At 49.4% G+C, this 19,075-nt stretch overlaps 1 protein-coding gene and 1 pseudogene across 1 annotated transcript; both read left to right on the forward strand.

The window, feature by feature from the left end:
* The first annotated feature begins 7,409 nt into the window (after positions 1 to 7,409).
* LOC136532454 (trimethyltridecatetraene synthase-like) lies at positions 7,410 to 9,084 on the forward strand (annotated as a pseudogene).
* Positions 9,085 to 17,724: 8,640 nt separating this feature from the next.
* On the forward strand, positions 17,725 to 18,350 carry LOC136532453 (basic blue protein-like). The gene is made up of 2 exons (XM_066525047.1): positions 17,725 to 17,896; positions 17,971 to 18,350. Exons 1-2 carry the CDS (start codon positions 17,725 to 17,727, stop codon positions 18,348 to 18,350), a joined length of 552 nt encoding a protein of 183 aa, XP_066381144.1.
* Positions 18,351 to 19,075: the final 725 nt, after the last annotated feature.

Genomic DNA, 19,075 nt, shown 5'->3' on the forward strand with positions numbered 1-19,075 from the left:
AGGGGACAGCGGAGCCAGAGGAGCTCACGGCGCAGCATGGCTCGTCTACGGTCGTCAACGCAAGGTACCGTCGTGCTTGGCCATGGGGAACCCTAGGGCATGCTCCTGACAGCCGTCCGCATGGCCGCTGCAGCAAACGACGAGCCTTGGCATGGCACGTCTACGGACGGCGCCAGGCAAGGACACGGCGGATGCAATGCCGAGGCGACAGTGCAGCGGTAGTCTTCTAACACACAAGCGGCCAAGGGGTCAACTGAGCAGTGCCGAGCGCAGCCGGTAGCGATGCGGATGCGGGACCTTGCCCGACCACGGCCACAGCGGGGCAGGGCAAGGTGCAGGCAGGGCACGGCCGGTGGTCCGGACGCCACGCGTCAGTTGGCGAGGTGAGCAGCAGCGAGGCAGATGGTCAGGACACGCGGGGCGTGCACGTGAATGGCGCCGTGAGCGCAGCCAAGCACGGCAGTGGCTCAGGCCCACGCGGCATAGCGCGCTGGCAAGCCGACCGGGTGGTGACCACGCCCAGAGCCCAGCTAGATGACGTGCACGACTTTTAAAGCAACTAGAAATTGCGTACACCATGTTCCAAATGCTAATCTAATTTCTCGATGCGAATAGGAGTACACCTAACCATCACCATCAGTCGCGACATTGTTCTACTTCCTAGGCCAATTGTTCTACAACTAATGCCGAAGATGGCCTCGTCGACCACTTCAAAGACGTACGCGGAGAACGTCGATCTGAAAGGTTTCGCGACGAACCCCAAACCCGATCCTCGGGACGTACTCGCTAGCCCTCCATGTCACCGACCACAACTTTTTATCGCCATTCACAAAAACGTTTATAACATTTTGTGTTAACCAAATTTTGATTCAGGTAATAAACACGTTATGTGACATGAAACATAACCTTTTTCTTTCTGTTTCGTAAAAATATTTCCAAGCCAAACATGGATTATAAAGCCCATCATACACCAATGCACATAATTCAGATGCTTACGAATTAATTCAGCAAAACGTTACAATGTAACACCAGGGTGTTACACAAGCTTGCTCCTCCGACCGCCTGGCCTACCCCACCATGCCCGGGGCAGGTGGGGATGAGGCCGGCGATGCCTCCAAAGGGTGCGGTGACTGTGTCCACTTCGCCTCCTACTCGCCAACAACATCCGAGCTTGCGGTGCGCTTCCTTAGCATGGGAACATCACCAAGCCTCTCCACCCCCTACTCATCACCAGCGGACGTGGCCATAGGCTTGCGATGCTCCACCAAGGTCGCGATGACCTCCCGGCCCCTCTCGTCCTTGGAGGAGATCACGTTGTCACCCATCTCCATGGGATCCTCTGACTCGAGCTCCGACTCGATGTTGCTCTTGTTTTCCTCGGCCCGCACACGCTGGGTGATCTCCATCTCCTTCTCATGCTTCTATCAAGCCTTCTCGGCTTTCTTCTTCTTCCTCTCAATCGCCGCCTCCTTTAGGGCGGCCTACCAGGCCATGTGGCAAGGACTTGTAAACTCCAAGTCCCTATGAAATGGGTGACTCGAAGTTAAGATACAGGAGAGGAAAAGGGGAAAAGAACACGGAGGAGAGGGGAGCATACCAGTTTGGACAGCTTCGCAGCATGGAAAGGACCGAGCTTTCCATCAAGGGTCTCTTTGGCCCTTAGCTGTAGCACCTAGTCGAGGCGACTCCAGACCTCGTTGTTCAGTAGCTCCACCAATGATGCACGGTCAGGATCCGTCGGGTCGTTGTACATCTACATCGGATGCGTCCTCTTCGCTAGTGGGGCAACCCAGCGGCAGAAAGAAGGTGTGGAACACCCATACCCCTCAAGTCCCTGTCACACCAGCTTTTGAAGCTCCACGCTGATAATCTCTAGCTTCTTGTTCTATTGGCTAGCGGGGCCCCACGACCAGCTCTCCTGCCTCTCCGGCCTCTTGCCGGTAAAAGGCAGGAATGGCACCTCTGCTGGGTTCCTGATGTAGAACCATTCCCTGTGCCATCCCTAATTGGAATCACAGCGGTGTACGCGGGGTACGAGCTCGATGCCCTTGGTTTCTTCTGTAGCGCTAAGGCCCCCACCGGCGTGACCCTGAGCGGCTTCCCATCCAACAAAGCTCACCCAGAGAACATCCACTAGAAGAAATCCACGTGCGGCTCCATCCCGAGGAAGGCCTCGCACACGATGACAAATCCGGTGATGTGCAGCACCCTAGTCGAATTGAGGTGCTACAGCTCTAGGCCCACTCATTGACCTACGCAGGAACTAGTGTGCGGGGTATCCTAACCCATGCTCATGGAAGGCGAGGAAGAAGACAACCTTGCCATCCCAAGGTTGCGGGAAATCTTCTCACATAGGAGCCCTCTAGTGCGCCACCTCCTTCGGCGGCAGCACCCCCTTCTAGGCAAAGGTGGCCAGAACTGACTCCCTCACAACAGATGACCTCTAGCTCAACATTGTGCTCTAGATTCATGAACAGATCTATGAGTTTTCTCCTCTCCCTCACTCTCCCCTTTTCTCTCCTAGGAACCGCCATGGCACTCAAACGCTCTTGGCGAAAAGGAAGGAGAAGAGGTGACAGATGAGGAATAGGTGAAGAAACGGAATGAAAGCCCTCTCCCTTTCCCTATTTAAAGGAAAAGGCACAGTAGTTGGGAAAGGCAAAAGGATTGGGGCAAAAAACCCTCTCCCTTCCCCCATTCAATGCGAACGAGATAGACAGGACGCGCCCTAACTACTGGGACGCACGCTGCCTAATGAGATGGCGCCTGGTCAGACGGGACATGGCCTAGGTATGGCCCACCACTACTGCATGCCGAACGTAAGAAACAAGGTGCAACTACGCGTAGGTGGCTCTCTGTCTTCCCAAGCGGGACTTGGAAAGGCCCAACTATGGGATCTCTGCCTAGGAGAGACCAACGGGCTTCCTGACAATCTGACGGCTCAAGCAAATGCCGAGAGACATGTAAAGAGTAGAGGGATGCCCCATGTGGGCCATGCCGACTCCATCATGAACGACGAGCGTGGATCCCGGTTGGACATATCGATAAAAGCTTTTCAAACCCCGTCACTCGAGTCATCAAGGTAACATTACCAAACCCCACTATTTCTTTATATGATTCATTCATTCATCTGCTATCATTCATACATTCATACACGCATTCACACATTCATCCATGCACGCATTCATTCATCCCATACATCCAAAGCATCGCATATGAGTTAAATGCATCACAATGCTCCGTGTTGCATCATGAAGCGGCAGTTGCCTCATTCAAACATGAGCACCGACCATCCGGGGTTCGAAGGCCGGCCCATGATGGGCTCAAGGCCACCTTGCATCAAATAGAGCCAGGGGAGAAAACACAGATGAGCCCCCAAGCGGCCCTCGCTTAGTCTGCTCTAAAGCAGACAGGGTCATCTCGACTTTCTCGTTCGATCCTAACATCGAGCCATGCCCACAGAATCTCCATCGAGGGGAGGCTAGTGGGCCACCTGGGTCGGTCTCCAGAATGACCTAGGCATTTACCGGGATATGGGTTAAGGAGCAGTGGAATACCACATGAGGGCTATGCTGACCCTGTCATGAACGATGGACCCAGATTTCACTCGAACGTGCCCGTTAGCGAGATCACCGAGCGCGTCACTCGAGCCATCGAGGCAAGCGACGTTAGCTCAGCCCCTCCGGTTGCGGAAACCATGGATGGGGTAACACACAAAACTAAACCAACCCCTATCGAGCCCAACGGGGCTCAGGGGCTCGGGACGCCCAAACACCTCAACATGACCTTGGCTGTGCCTGGATCCATGACTCCGACTCGCCCGATCCCTTGGCGCGCCTAACGTTTGGATCCGCAACTCCGACTTGCTCGATCCCTCATTGCGCCCAGCGCCTAGATCTGTGACTCTGGCTCATTCGATCCCTCGTTGCACCTAGCACCTAGATCCGTGACTCTGACTCGTCCGATCCCTCGGCGCCCCCGATGTCCGGATCATCGACTCTGACTCGTTTGATCCCTAGATGCCCCTTGGCGCACCCAATGCCCTAGGACCATGCTCCCTGAAATGATGGGTCAGAAACTAGGAAGAGGAGGCTACGCCCACCAAGATGCACGCACACACGCCCACTAACAAAAAACCCCTTGGCGATTCTGCCCGAATCACCTAGGGGCTCGGGGGCTACACCCGTGGGTGCGCTCGCGTGCACCCGCCGTCGAAACAAAAAAAATCCCCCGCTAGCAACACGGAACCCCCCAGCGATTCTACCTGAATTGCCCAGGGTCTCGGGGGCTACACCCATGGGTGCGCTCGCGCGCACCCGCTGTCAAGGCAAAAATCCCCTAGACGATTCTACCCAAATCGCCTAAGGGCTTGGGGGCTCCTGTCGGGTTCATAAACTCAGGGTCCCTCATGGACCTGCTTCCTAGCAAAAGCTCGGCCCGATAGACGACGTTGCGAATGACGCGCAACTCCTGGGCCAGCCCAAAAACCTAACGACAGGCCAGAAGGGCGATCCAATCTCCGACCAGAAGGCCTGGCTAAGGAGGAACGACGCTCGCTTCCGACTCTAGCCAGCCTCTTCGACCGAAAGGCCTCACTTCTGACTCCAGCCCACCTCTCCGATCGAAAGGCCTCACTTCCGACTCTGGCCCGCCTCTCCAACCGGAAGGCCTGGCCAACAACGCTTCTGACTTCAACCCGCCTCTCCGATCGGGGATACACCGAACCTCTACTTATAGCTCTCCTCCGACTAACGTAGTCGGAGCCGATTGGGACCAACCGACCGGGGACGCCCGCTCGGTGAGGACCATGAAATGGGCAGAGCAAGTAAAGCAGGACGCTCAAGTCAACCGCAAAACTAAGGACCGTACCCTATACACCTGTAGGACAGTACCAACAGGACATGTTAGAAGGGTGCCCTGCAACCTTCCAGGCATGTCAGAACGCAAGTAGTATAGTGGGCGCTGACGATTTGCCCTACAGTGTTGTAGGCGCCCACAATTCCCATACCAAGCAAACACGGTAAAATCCCCCCCACATGCCTCTGGGCATCGACAGTGTTGTGGGCACCGTTATTTGCCACACATGGTGAATACGGAAAAACCTCCCACATGCGTCTGACACAGACAGTGTTATGGGCGCCTACCATCATCTTGTACCTGACGGCGTGGGCAACAAGACTTAGTAGCATACGTACTCTCACTCACTCTCTCTCTCACTTGTAAAGGTCATCCCCTTCATCTATAAAAGGGGATGCGCTCTCTCCCAACAAAGGGATCAACCAGACAACAACTGAAACATTCTCCAACGATCTGAACGACCAAGGATTCCAACGAACAACAGACGTTCGAACACTTAACACATAGCGGAGCTCCTATCACTCTTGGCCCTTCAGACCATGGTTCGACCGAACCTCTGGCACCCCCATCTTACTCACTTCCGTTTGTAACCCCACAGCAAACTTCAAGCACCTGGGCTCAGGAATAAAGTCACCGACCGACTCAAACTGGACGTAGGGCACGTTGCCTGAACCAGTATGAACCCTGTGCCATTGAGTGCTAGGCCACATCTGATCACAACGTACGGCAAAACTATAAATATTTACGTGTTGGTCACTTTCTGTACCGACAGTATGTACCCTTTTTGGCCCACTAGAAGTCCAGTCTTAGAAAAATATATCTTTTTCATATGATCTCCGATGAAGATGAATTTTATATAAAATTATAGCTCTAGACAATATCTACAACTTTGTAGTTTTGAGTTTTTTTTTATATTTGAGGTCGCTATGATGCTAAAAAAATAAACAAAGTTTCACTAGTATATTAATCGTATACAAGCGCTTGTTGTCTTAGAAAAATCAAATCTTTCTTATATGGTGTCAATAGAGATACTTTTTATATTAGTTTGTTTTACGGGTTAGCATTCGACAACCATATTCGATATAATTCCACTCGAATTAGTTTATTTTAAAAATTCTCAATATTCTATAAGTTTGTGTTCGTTTTCGTGTCCAGCTTTACCACTTTCGTTTTTGTTTTTATATTTAAAAATAGAAGTAGAAAACGGTTGAAGTGTTATCGACCGTTTTCTCTGTTTTGGTCCTTAGTTGTAAGCCTTAGTGGCCTGCCATACTTGTTTTGGTTGTAGCAACCCCTTTGTGAAAAGCTTAACATGCAATTGACCTTTCTGTAGTGTCGAAGCTGCAACTGCAACCCGGTTGCGACTTTTCAGAGCTACATATATGTACACATGTGTAACAGTCAATGGTGCATGACCGGTGAGATGGACGGGTGGACTTGCAGCCACACGCAAGTAAACAAGCTAGCGGTCAGATGGCTTCAGTGCGTTTTGTTTACTTCTGTTGCTTTTCCGACACATCAAGCCACAACTCACAATTATTGTGCAATGTAAGGCTGTGTTTAGTTCGCGAAATGAAAATTTTTGATGTCACATCGGATGTTTCGGGGATATCGGAAGGGGTTTTTGGATACTAATAAAAAAAACTAATTACATAGCTCGCCTGGAAACTGCGAGACGAATTTATTAAGCCTAATTAATCCAGTATTAGCGTATGCTAGTTACTGTAGCACTTACGGCTAATCATGGACTAATTAGTCTTAAAACATTCGTCTCATGATTTCCAACCAAACTGTGCAATTAGTTTGTTTTTTCGTCTATATTTAATATTACATGCATGTGCCGCAAGATTTAATGTGGTAGTTTAGGGTGAAAATTTTTAGAAACTAAACCAGGCCTAAATGTAGTAGTAGATGCAGACTTGCAGCTAGCTAGATGCCGCTTAATTTGTTAGCACATCTAAATCTGGTGAAAAAACTAGGCCAGATATTTTGTTTTCTTCCTCTAATAAAACCCGCGATAAAGTTTTTGCTGCCCTTTCAAAAACTTATATATATTTATATATTTATTATATTAAGTGGCTCAAGCGTGTAAGCTGTCCGCTCATGTACTTTACTTTTTTTTTAATTACATGATACAATTCAGACACTTTAAAAACGCACACACTTACCCCTATAAATTTACCCACGTGAACCCAACCTTACCATATGAGCATCTTCGACGCAGTCACCCTTATGAACTCACGCGTGCAAATCCAACCATATCCCTATTAACATCTTGGAAGACTAGGCCGGCAAATTATTGAGATTGACGAAGTCACCACAAGCGCCTCTATCTACGGGAACGTCGTCTATCATGGAATATTCACTCCCACAGGGAGTCAAACACAGGACCTAAGATGCCACCTTAGGCGTCTCGTATCGACGGGAACGTCGCCTATCTTGAAATATTAATGCTACTGAGGCTTTTATAACCACCGGACTACGTACCCATTCGCATATACTCACTTCACTTCAAAAGTTCAAATTAACACGTTATTAATCCTAAGTTTCGAATGGAGCTACCTCCTTGGGCCTCCTTCTTCCTCGGCATCGTGCTGGCCATCGCGCTCTTCCTCGTATCCACTCTCCACCGCTGCCGCCGCCAGAACCCCTCTCGCAAGTACAACCTCCCACCAGGCCCTCTCGACCATGGCCGGTGATCGGCAACCTGAACCTGATCGGCCCACTCCCGCACCGGTCTGTCCACGAGCTCTGCAAGCGCTACGGGCCGCTCATGTCCCTGCGCTTCGGCTCCCTCCCCGTCGTCGTCGGCTCGTCCGTCGACATGGCCAGGTTCTTCCTCAAGACGCACGACCTGGAGTTCATCGACCGCCCCAGGACCGCGTCCGGCAGGTACACCGGCTACAACTACCCCGACACATGCTGTGGTCGCCCTACGGCGCGTACTGGCGGCAGGCGCGCAAGTTCTGCAAGGCCGAGGTGTTCAGCGCGGCGCGGCTGAGGTCGCAAGAGCACGTCCGGGCGGCGGAGGTGCGCGCCATGCTGCGCGATCTGTATGCCACTGGGCCGGCGGCGCCGGTGCGGCTCATGGACCACCTGTTCCAGTTGACCATCAACGTGATCTCGCTCATGGTGCTGGGCAAGAAGCACGCCGTCGGCGTCGACGGCGACGGTAGGTCGGCGGCGGCCGGTGGCTTGCCGGCGACGCCCGAGGCGTTCTAGTGGATGGGATCGAAGAGTTCTTCTTGCTGAGCGGCAGGCTCGATGTCGGGGACATGATCCCGTGCCTCAGCTGGCTGGATCCGCATGGGCACGTCAGGAGGTTGAAGAGGCTTAGGGAGATGTTCGACCATTTCCTGGACAATGTTGTGGACGAGCACAGCGAGCGGCGGTGGCGAGAGGGCGAGGAGTTCGTCGCCGCGGACGCGGTTGACCTGCTGCTGGAGCTCGCCGACGACCCCAACCTCGAGGTCCCGATCCAGCGAGATGGCGTCAAGGCATTCACGCTGGTACGTAAGACGTACACGTACTCCATTGTTAATTAGTTGGATGCTTGACGACGTCATGCATGTGCATGCTTGCAGAAGCTCCTCGTTGGATTGCCGGACACGACGTCGGTGACCGTCGAGTGGGCCATGTCGGAGCTCCTGAGGAACCCCGACGCGCTCGCGTCGGCCACCGAGGAGCTGGACCGCGTCGTCGGCCGTGAGCGCCTCGTTGTCACGGAGGGGGACATCCCGAGCCTCCCGTACATGGAGGCCGTCGTGAAGGAGACGATGCGGCTGCACCCGGTGTCGCCCATGCTGGCGCCCCGGCTGTCGCGCGAGGACGTTTCCGTGGGCGGGCACGACGTTCCGGCGGGCACGCTGGTGTTCGTGAACGTCTGGGCCATCGCCCGCGACCCCGCCGTGTGGGGGCGGACCGCCGGCGATCGAGTTCCGGCCGGAGCGGTTCGTCGGGAGCGGCGTGGACGTGAAGGGGCACGACCTGGAGCTGCTGCCCTTCGGGTCCGGCCGTCGGATGTGCCCCGGCATCTCGCTCGGGCTGAGGATGGTGCAGGTGGTGCTGGCCTACCTGCTGCACGGCTACGCGTGGAAGCTCCCAGATGGCGTCTCCAGGGAGGAGCTGAGCATGGAGGAGACGTTCGGGCTGTCCATGCCGCGCATGGTCCGGCTCGACGCTGTCGCGGAGCCCAGGCTGCCGGCGCACCTGTACGCCGGGCCATGATGCATGCACGTTTTGTTTGGTTGCTTCCTTTTTGTCTATCTCTGCGTATTTCTGGAGTACTGTACTGTGTACAGGCATGTGATGCGTTTGCTGTCTCGTCGTTTGTCTTTGTCCTTCGATGCGTGCACTTTATTCTGTAATTCGCACAATTATCTTCGGGGGTTTTAATTTTTTGTCAAAATTTCGCCGAATTTTTTCTAGATACTAGCAAATGAAGTATGATTTTTTTCTAAAAAATAGATCTAAACAAATATTAGTATAATTTATGACTACACATCTTTTGAATAGAAGAATATACAATAAAACAATACTATAGAAAATTTGAATCTAGAGTTATATAGCACATGTACTAGGGTATTGCAAAATTTCTGATTTTTTTTCGGCCACCACTGAAATTACTGAAAATCTCAAAATTTCACCAAAATTTGAACCTTTGCAAATAAAAAAAATGAAAGTAAAGGATATATTTTAACCTGAAACGGATATCTTTGTATCTTTTTTCTTTTTTGTTATTAAAATAAAGAGATACTATAACACATTCGAGTGTTCCTTTAAATTTTTTTTGGGGGGGGGGGGGGGGGGGGGGGCAGGCCAGCCAGGCAGTGGGAACGGCGGCAGGACGATGGTTAGGGTTCTGACAGCGTAAGAGGTGGCCAGGCTAGGTCGGGGCGTGGGCGGCCATGGCCATGATGGCGGCGGGGGAGAGGAGGGGAGAAGGAGGCCGCCGTGAGCATGTGGTACGGTCTCATCGGAGCTCCGCAGCAACGGCCGCCACGACAGAGCTCCAACGAGAACCTACCTCGGTACGGCGGGGCGAGGCGGCACGAAGAAGAAGATACGAAGAAAAAAATCAGGTGTTGGGAGAGCCCAAAACAACCGAGTGTTATACAGATTGATCCTAAAAACAATTCGGCCACCCCGAAATTACCGAAATTCATGAAATCGGACCAGAATTTTTTAGAGGCTTGCAAAAGAAGTATGTTTTTTTTTTAAAAAATTAGATCTAAACAAATATTAGCATGATTTATGACTACATATATTGAGTAGAATAATATGCAATATAGTATATAAATAATAGAAAATATGAGTCTAAATATAGTAAGTGTATTATTGTATTACAAAATTTCAGATTTTTCCATTCGGCCACCACCAAAATTACTAAAATTCGTGAAATTTCAGCCAAATTAGGCAGAAATTCTGAACCTTGCTTATCTTCACCGTATCACTGATTGGAGCAAATAATTACCGTACCATTACTTCTGATAGGACGACGACAGGACGTCATCGGACTCCAAGGTGTCTCTGGAGTGGCAAGGGGCCAGAATTTGGGGGCACATGCAAAGGTATTTTAGCACTGCATATTAAACCTTGGTGATATAAAAAAAAGTTTATTCGTCACGCCAATGCATGCCACTTGAGTAAGGAACTTAGGTCTTCGGTTGTTTCCAAAGATGCTCTGCTCGGATCTCTCTCTTATAAAAACGATCTCCACTGCCTTTTAATCTTCACATACAAGCTATCCACGTGTCATACTACACTAAATGCAACATTATCCACCTAATAAGTGCTACGACATGTTTCACTAAATCAGGGCCGGCGCTATATATAGATTTCACGGCCCTTGAACAATACGAAAGCAAAGGCCCTTTAGGCTTTTTTTTTTCAACTTCTAAAAGTCATGAGAAATCAATAAATCATATATTAGTACTAGTATGAGATAAATAGGAGCATGCATATAGTTCATAAAACACAATGTTTATACAATAGAAAAAACTAAAAGAAAAATAAAATAACTATTATGATTACCTCAAATAAGAAAATAATGCTTTGGGGCTTGCTAAAAATGTCCAAGCATTTCTTGATGCAAAATCATGGAGAACAATATCGAAATCAATGTTGTCCAAGACATCCTTCTCAATACAACGCATAGCCAAGCCGTTCAATCTAATAACATAGTTGACCTCAATAATTTTTTAATAGTTTCAATTTAGAGAAACTTCTTTCAGCTGAGGCTACTGTCACATAAACTGTTATGAGAATCCGATAGGCAATAGACACATTCAGATAACAATCTACAACTATCACAAACTGTAGAATATTGGTTGCTGACATTAAATCATCTGGCAAAGTCATTTGCAGCACTTGTAATGCAGAGATAAAATCATTTAACTCAACATCAAACTTGTTCTCATGAGGAAAAAGTTTTGACAAAATTAGTGCAACAATTCCCTAGCTCTGTATCATGCAAGGACTTCAAATTCTCCGAGTTGAATAAGAAACCAAACACTTTTTAATATGCTTTTAGCTGTTCAAATAGGCTAGTCAACGAAGCAATTGCAACGTCAACAATAACTAGAAAGTAACTAACTCTGAAGGACTCTATCATTAAAAGCTGTTCTTCTTCACTATCATCATTTTGTTCATCGGAATGCTTCTTCCTTTTACCTTGACATTTGGTTAGGAATTTTGGCTCTGTATCCAAATCAAATGCAATTGATTTTGCGGCTTCAATACTTGTGGGGGTATGGCCCCCGGTATCCTCAAGACAAGATATGGGTCGCACCATCAGAGGTGGCTCAACCCACAAGATCAAGGCGTGCACAACACTGATTGACGTGCACCGCAAGATATTGTATAGTACCAAATATGATACTTTTCTTGTAACCCTACCCCTCTAGAGTATATAAGGAGAGACAGAGGTCCCCTAGTCAACATCTGCATACACGCAATATCATACGATAGCTAATACAAACCAACAGACCACAGGAGTAGGGTATTACGTCACACAGACGGTCTGGACCTGTCTAACTCGTGTGTCTCTGTTGCCTTCTTATTCTTGATTACATGTTTCTCTACTGATCAATCTACTTTCGTGGGACACCCCTCGGAGGACTGCCGATGATATTTTGTGGACAATTGGCGCGCCAGGTAGGGGATTGCGTGTTGTTTCCTTGTTGAACAAGATGGTTTTTTCGTAGGCTCTTCGTCCCTCCCGCAGCCCGGGCAGATCTTCATGGTCGGATCCATCTCGTGGGTCATCAACGCTGATGGAGTCGGAGAGCTCATTGAGCCGGTGCAGATCAATGCTGCGCCGATCACCCCAACACCTGCGACTACAGATCCGATCTCGGAACCGCCTCCGAGGTCGCCTTCATCAACAACTCACCGTCCGCTTCCTCGCTACCAGAGGAGGCGGATCAACAACGACGATCTGATCGCATCCATCGATCGGGTTGGTCTGAAGCTCGCCGATTGCCTCACCATCGCCGAATAGGCTCTGGACACTCTGGTTCAGCGCCGACCACTCTCCGATCTAGATCTATCGGAGGCTACTCAGAAGACTCTAAGGGTTACAGCCCTACCCTTCGGACTCGCCAACGTCACTGTCGCTTACCAAGATGCCCTAAGGGGTAGATTCGCCGACCAGGTTGGAGACATCCATCCTCTCACCGACCAGATAGCGCCATACGCCGCCGACCAGATATTCTGTCTAAAGCTAAGTCATGCTTTATTCTTCTTCTAAATATTCTTCAGTCTCCGTATATCGCCATAATGTTTCTTCGAGCTATTTTCTCCATGTTTGCTCTCCAAGCGATTTTCTGAACCCCTGAACAAGTCATGTTGATGCTCGGACGCCTCTAGAGACGGCCCTGTCTCCGGCTCCTCCCTACACGTGCTACAGGCTCCGCGCTCTACGTTATGGGTGGTCGGCAGCAGCTCCTTGGTCATGCCTGTTCCTCCTACACGTGCACGGGCTCCGCACTCGATGTTATGGTTAATTAGCTAGCTAGAGCTGGAGACTCAGCTACACACTAACTGTTTGGGCGGTTTATATTAAATACATCTTCACACCAACTGATCGCCGAGCAACTTATGCTATTTCATCGCCATTGCTGATTTTTCTCCGGAGTTTATATATTTTTACATCATGTACTACCCGTTATACATATTTATATTGCAGGATCATCGTCTAGGTGGTCGGACCACCTGGCCTTCGGACTTCTCCACCGATCAACTGGTCGAACCGCTAGGTTCATGGACTTCGTCGCTGACCAATTGATCGGACTGTTCGTTGGTCACTTCTACTCAATGCTCACTTCACCGCCGACCAGTTGACCAGACTGTTCGTCGTTCATGCTTCATCGCTAGCTACGTCGGTTACTCCTCAACGCTCGAATTCTTCATGCTCGGGGACTAAGTGGGCACACTTCACCCCACTTCACCTTGCGTCGGACATCGCCAGCTACGCCGAAGACTCCTCGGTGCTCGGACATCGCCAGCTACGTCGGGGACTCCTCGGTGCTCGGACATCCCCAGCTACGCTCGGGACTCCTCAGTGCTCAGACATCACCAGCTATGCTAGGGACTCCTCGGTGCTTGGACATCGCCAGCTACGCCGAGGACTCCTCGGTGCTCGGACATCGCCAGCTATGTCGGGAACTCTCCGGTGCTCGGACGTCGCCAGCTATGCCGGGGACTCCCTTGGTGGTCGGATCTTGCTACGTCTCATCGGTGTGCTATCAAGCTGTTCCATGTTGTTCGGATCAGGGTGCTGATCTTGGGCAGCACATCTGGGGTCTTGATACGCATGTCAGACAACGTCGACAAGCTTTCAAATTTTTTTCTTTGACCCTGCTATAAGATTCATTCTTTATCTTCCAGCAGGCTCAGGGACTAAGTGGGCACACTTCACCTTACGGTGAATGTGCACTTTTCAATTCGGGGCTCTGCCTGTGGACTGGTTGCCTGCTCGGCCGGTCTTCTGCCTTTCTTCTACTTTCTGACCCTAGCACCACATGACTACGTCACCTATTATTAGGCTTGGAGACTAGCTGTGGGGGTATAACCTCCGGTATCCCTAAGACAAGACATGGGCTGCATCATCAGAGATAGCCTAGCCCACAAAATCAAGGCATGCACAACACTAATTGACGTGCACCATAAGATATTGTATAGTACCAAATATGATACTTTCCTTGTAACCCTACCCCTCCAGAGTATATAAGGAGAGGCAGGGGTCCCCTAGTCGACATAGCATACACGCAATATCATACGATAGCTAATACAAACCAATAGACCACAGGAGTAGGGTATTACGTCACATTAATGGCCTGAACCTGTCTAACTCGTGTGTCTCTGTTGCCTTCTTATTCTTGATTACACGCTTCTCTGCCGATCAATCTACCTTCATGGGATACCTCTCGCAGGACTGCCGATGATATTCTGTCGACAATACTAGAAGTAAAGCCTTCATCTCTATACTTTTGGAAAAAACGAGATGACCCCTTCAATTTGTTTGAGAGTAGCATCCATGCATGTAAACAATATTAGACTGCAACTTTTTGCTCAACTTATTTATAGTAAATAAAACATCATGCCAGATAACCAAACCAACTAAGAAATCAAAATTCTCAAGTGTAGTTACCAATGATCGAGCATCACTCACTGCCCAACTGATTCCCTGTGTCTTGTGTGCTTACACGAATACGCTGCTAGGTATTGCTGGAGCTAATTCTTCCTTGGGTTAATTTCTAGCAAGCGCTTTTGGACACCTTTATGTTTTCCCTTCATATTAGAATCATTGTCATAACCTTGACCTCTCACATCATCAATGATCCAACAGTACATTAAAAAACCTAATCATGATGTGTCATCAACCTTTATGAACTCTAGAAAAAAATCGTCCACTCTCGGAATTCTACTTGACATATATTGACACAACGCACAATTAGAGTCATTTGTTTTTCATGTCTTACATCAGGGGTACAATCCAAGATAACAGAAAAGTACTTGACATCCTTAATGATCTTTAAGATATACCTTTTCGCAGCATCAACAAGAACAAAAAATAACTTGTTCTGAATATTGTGACCAATGTAATGATGATGGATTTTGTTATTTTGAATGCGTCTAATGTGTTCTTGAATCACAGGATCAAATTCCGCAATCATTTCAACTATTCCTAGAAATTTCCATTATTATTTTGATAAAATTTCTCACCATTTGATCCTCTCGAAAGGCCAAACTATGTTTAGCAAGAAACTTCACAGTAGCAACTATCCTTACCAAAACCTATCTCCAACACTCTCTTTCTTTTGCAATTTCCCATTGCATATCATCATCAATTGTTTGATTTTTGCTTAATCTCAGCCGAAGTTCATTCCATGTATTCATGTTTGTTAAATGCTGAACACTACTCTCATGTTCCTTGAGTCTCCCACTAAGATGCTTCTAGCCGTCCCTCAATCCATCCGATGCTAGCAAAGACTTGCTTTGATTTGATTTGAACAACTTACAGCAAAAACAATATACTTTGTTCACATGTTTAGAGTAAACCAGCCACTTTCTATCAACAATCTCAGCATTACTTAACTTTCTGGAGTAGTTAGGGTATGAAAAGTGCCTACCAAGTGCATCCTTTGGAAACTCCAAATCCAATTATCTCACAGGCCCCTTTTCAATTAAAATATCCCTTTGGTATTGTCCAGATTATCCCATGTTCTTGGATCATACAGAGACAAAAGAGAATCTTCCTGTTCATCAACATTTGGATTTTCAGTACTAGATGAAGGCTGGAAATTTTGTGGAACATTGAGTTAATATCGTTTCGCAATATATGGTTTTTGTTTTGGTCTACCACTCGAAGCTGTTTTGTTTTGGGCAACACGATGAGCTAATGAGGCAGGAGAGTAAGTTTCGTCCAAATTGGCCCTGTGGCTCTAAAACGACTTGTTTCAGGATCCTATTGCTCCCACCGTCCAACATTCCAACGGCATGTTTTTGGGAGCGGAGGGAGTATTGTTTTTAATTAATTTTGCTATTGTGTACAAGTGCATGTATGGTTTTAGACTAGCTTTCATGGTTCAAACGATTCCTTAACAAACAAACAAGACGACTAAGGCTCTATTTGGTATAGCTTCACCAACAGCTTCTGTTTTTTTTTTGCCAAACGAGATGTTTTCAAAACAGCTTTACCCATGTATCTATTTTGTTCTCCTCTCATAAAGACATGGAGTGGGATGAAGTTAAAAAAACTAGCTTATCTTAGCTTCACATGACACAAGTGGACCCAACACCTGCCCATAGTCAGGTTTGCCCCCCCAAATCGTACTCTCGTGTGCGGGTCTGCCGCTGGAGCGCATGCAGCGCGATTGGTGCAGGTTGGGGACTGGGGTTCGCCGCCGCTTGGGCGCGCTGCCGTCGAAGGTTGGGGCGCGGCCATGCGGGCTTGCCGCCGCGTGGGCGTGCGGCCGCCGGAGGTCGGGGTCGGGGCGCGGCCGCCGGGGCTCGGGGCACGATCGTCGGGGCCTCTGGGGCTCTCGCCGCGCGAGCAGCCTTCGGGGCTCTCGGGTGTAGCCGCCGGGGCCGCTGGGGCTCCCGCGTGAGGGAGGTGAGGAGCGGGGGGCGTGGGTCCGGGGACGCCGCCGTGGGGTGATGGAGGTGCGGAGGTGGGAGTTGCGGGCGCTGCCGGTGTGTGGCCATGCAAAGGAGTTGGAGCGCCGCCACCGGGCCATATGCGAGCATGGGTGCCGCCACCATGCCGGGTGCTGAGTGCCGTCATCGGATCGGAGAGGAGCGCGTGGCGCGAGGATCATCTGGATCCCGTGCGACTACGCGAGCGGCATCAGGAGGAAGAAAGAGACACCCGTGGGGAGACGAGAAAAAATAAAAAAAATAAAAGAAAATGGCAGTATAGTCATTTTATTGTTTTGGTCTACCACTTGAAGCTGTTTTGTCAAACGGGTTTCTAAAATAGCTTTAGCTTCACTAAAAAGGTTATTTTTTAATCTAAAAAAAAATCAAAAGACAGCTTCAATGGTGAAATTTGCCTAATAATACACGAGCGTTTATTTTAGCTGTGTATGGTTTTTACCGCATCGCAGCCGTCATAAATACCTGACATTATGCATTACTAGCTAGCTAGCATAGCTCTCAACAAAACGTTAACCATTGTAGAAGGAATTGCTAGTTATTTTCTTTATTTGAATTGTGGATGAAGAATATATAACCGCCAAGAAGCCGTCCATTGCAACAACCAAGTTAACTGTTTTATATGAAGTCGTACTATGATTATAACCCAAGAAGCTAATTAAGACACATATAGCCAGGTTATTACACGGGACGGGACAGAAGAAGCAACGGAGCTGTCAGCAAAACAAATTAATCGCCAGGGAAGTGTCACCGACCCGCTGGAACCTGTTGGGCTTGGGGGCGCGCGACGAAGCATCAGGGGGAAACACGATGTGGCTGCCACCTGCCATGGACGCCTCCCTGCGATGCGGCCCTAATGCTGTGGCAAACTTCACCTCGCTTTTATCAGCTGCATAGAGAGAAACAACGAACAGTCCATTCCTGTGGCGCTACTGATGCCCTTTGCTGCTGCTAGCTGCAGACGATCGAGCGGCTCCCCTGCGGACGAGTGGCGCTACCTCATCACAACAGCATGCTCGATCTAGTACTGTGATGCGCCTCTGATGTGCCTTTCTGCTGTATAAATAGACCCGAGTGTCACTCCTGCTTGCCAAGCTACATCAGCATCAGCTGCAGCGAGAGTATAGAGGGATAGCGTGGCAAGGGCTGCAGAAGCAGCCTTAGTTAGTTAGCTGCTCGCCAGGGACGACGGCGAAGCGGCAACGACCAATGGCGTCCTCCAAGCAAGTGCTGCTCCTGGCCGTGGTCGCCGCCGTCGCGTGCCTCGCTTCGCTGGCCTCCGCCACGCAGTGGGTGGTCGGGGACGAATGCGGCTGGAGGGCCAAGTTCAACCAGACCGGCTGGGCCGACGGCAAGACGTTCGTGGTCGGCGACACCCTGCGTACGCACGAGATTATCGAAACTAACACCATCACCATGCACACGCACTTAATAACCCCCATTATTGTTTCGCAGTGTTCAAGTACCCCAAGGGGAAACACACGGTGGTCCAGGTCGGCGAGGAAGACTTCGCTACGTGCAACCATGACGACGACGACGACAACCAGCTTGGGGTCTGGTGCTCCGGCAACGACGTCGTGCGGCTCGACAAGCCCGGCAAGATGTGGTTCATCTGCACCAAGTGCAACCACTGCCTCAAGGGCATGAAGCTCGCCATCGACGTGGTCGACGACGACGACGTCGCCGCCCCACCCCCGCCGCCGGTGATCACGTTCCCGTTCCCGGGAACTGCCCCACCCCCACCGCCGCCGAGGTCTGCGGCGGCCATGAGGAACCTGGTCGGCGGCGCGGTGGCCGTGGCGGCGGCCGTGCTCGCGGCCGCGCTCGTGTTCTAGGGCTGCCCTCTCCCTTGTGACCGTGCATGCACATGCACATGCACATGCACGGTTGCAGTTACTTGGGGTTTGCTTGGTTCATGACCAAAACTTACCATGCCAAAGTTTTGACGGCCAAAAGTTGGGTAAAAAAAGTTGTCAAATATTTGGCAAGCCAAATATGAGAAGTTGACAAGTTTTGGTAAGTAACTAAATACTAGTCAAAATCATGGTTTACCAAATTCTTAGTTTGGTAAATTTTGGAAGTGAACCAAGCACACCTTTGCATTGCATGACTTCGTTTCCAGTGTGGTGGGAGGAGCACTGTTTTCGGTTTGGATTTATTTACTGCTGCTGTTCGTGCTTGGACTAGGCAGCATTAGCAAGAGAGTTTAGAGCTATATTTATGTATCAGGGGCCTGCCTAGTCATGTGTCCCACTCAAGGGTGATCCTTTTTTTTTTTGCAAATGTGTTTCAGGTGATCTGAGTTTGTCAGTCTGCTATATTGCTGGTCGGCATTAAAAAGTCCATTCTAATAAAGGTTAACTCTTCCTGTTTTATTGACTACAGATATAAAATCAGAGTGTGCGTGCGCTTGTGCAGCGAATACTCTCTCAATTCCAAGTTATAAGTCATTTTGGCTTTTCTATATTCATAGTTTTTACTATGCATTTAGATATACGTTTAAATACATAGTAAATAGTATATATATCTAGAAATGCCAAAATGTTTTAAATATTTGGAA

The sequence above is a fragment of the Miscanthus floridulus genome, unplaced genomic scaffold (genome assembly GCF_019320115.1).
Source record: "Miscanthus floridulus cultivar M001 unplaced genomic scaffold, ASM1932011v1 fs_626_2_3, whole genome shotgun sequence".
In the NCBI taxonomy this organism is placed as follows: domain Eukaryota; kingdom Viridiplantae; phylum Streptophyta; class Magnoliopsida; order Poales; family Poaceae; genus Miscanthus; species Miscanthus floridulus.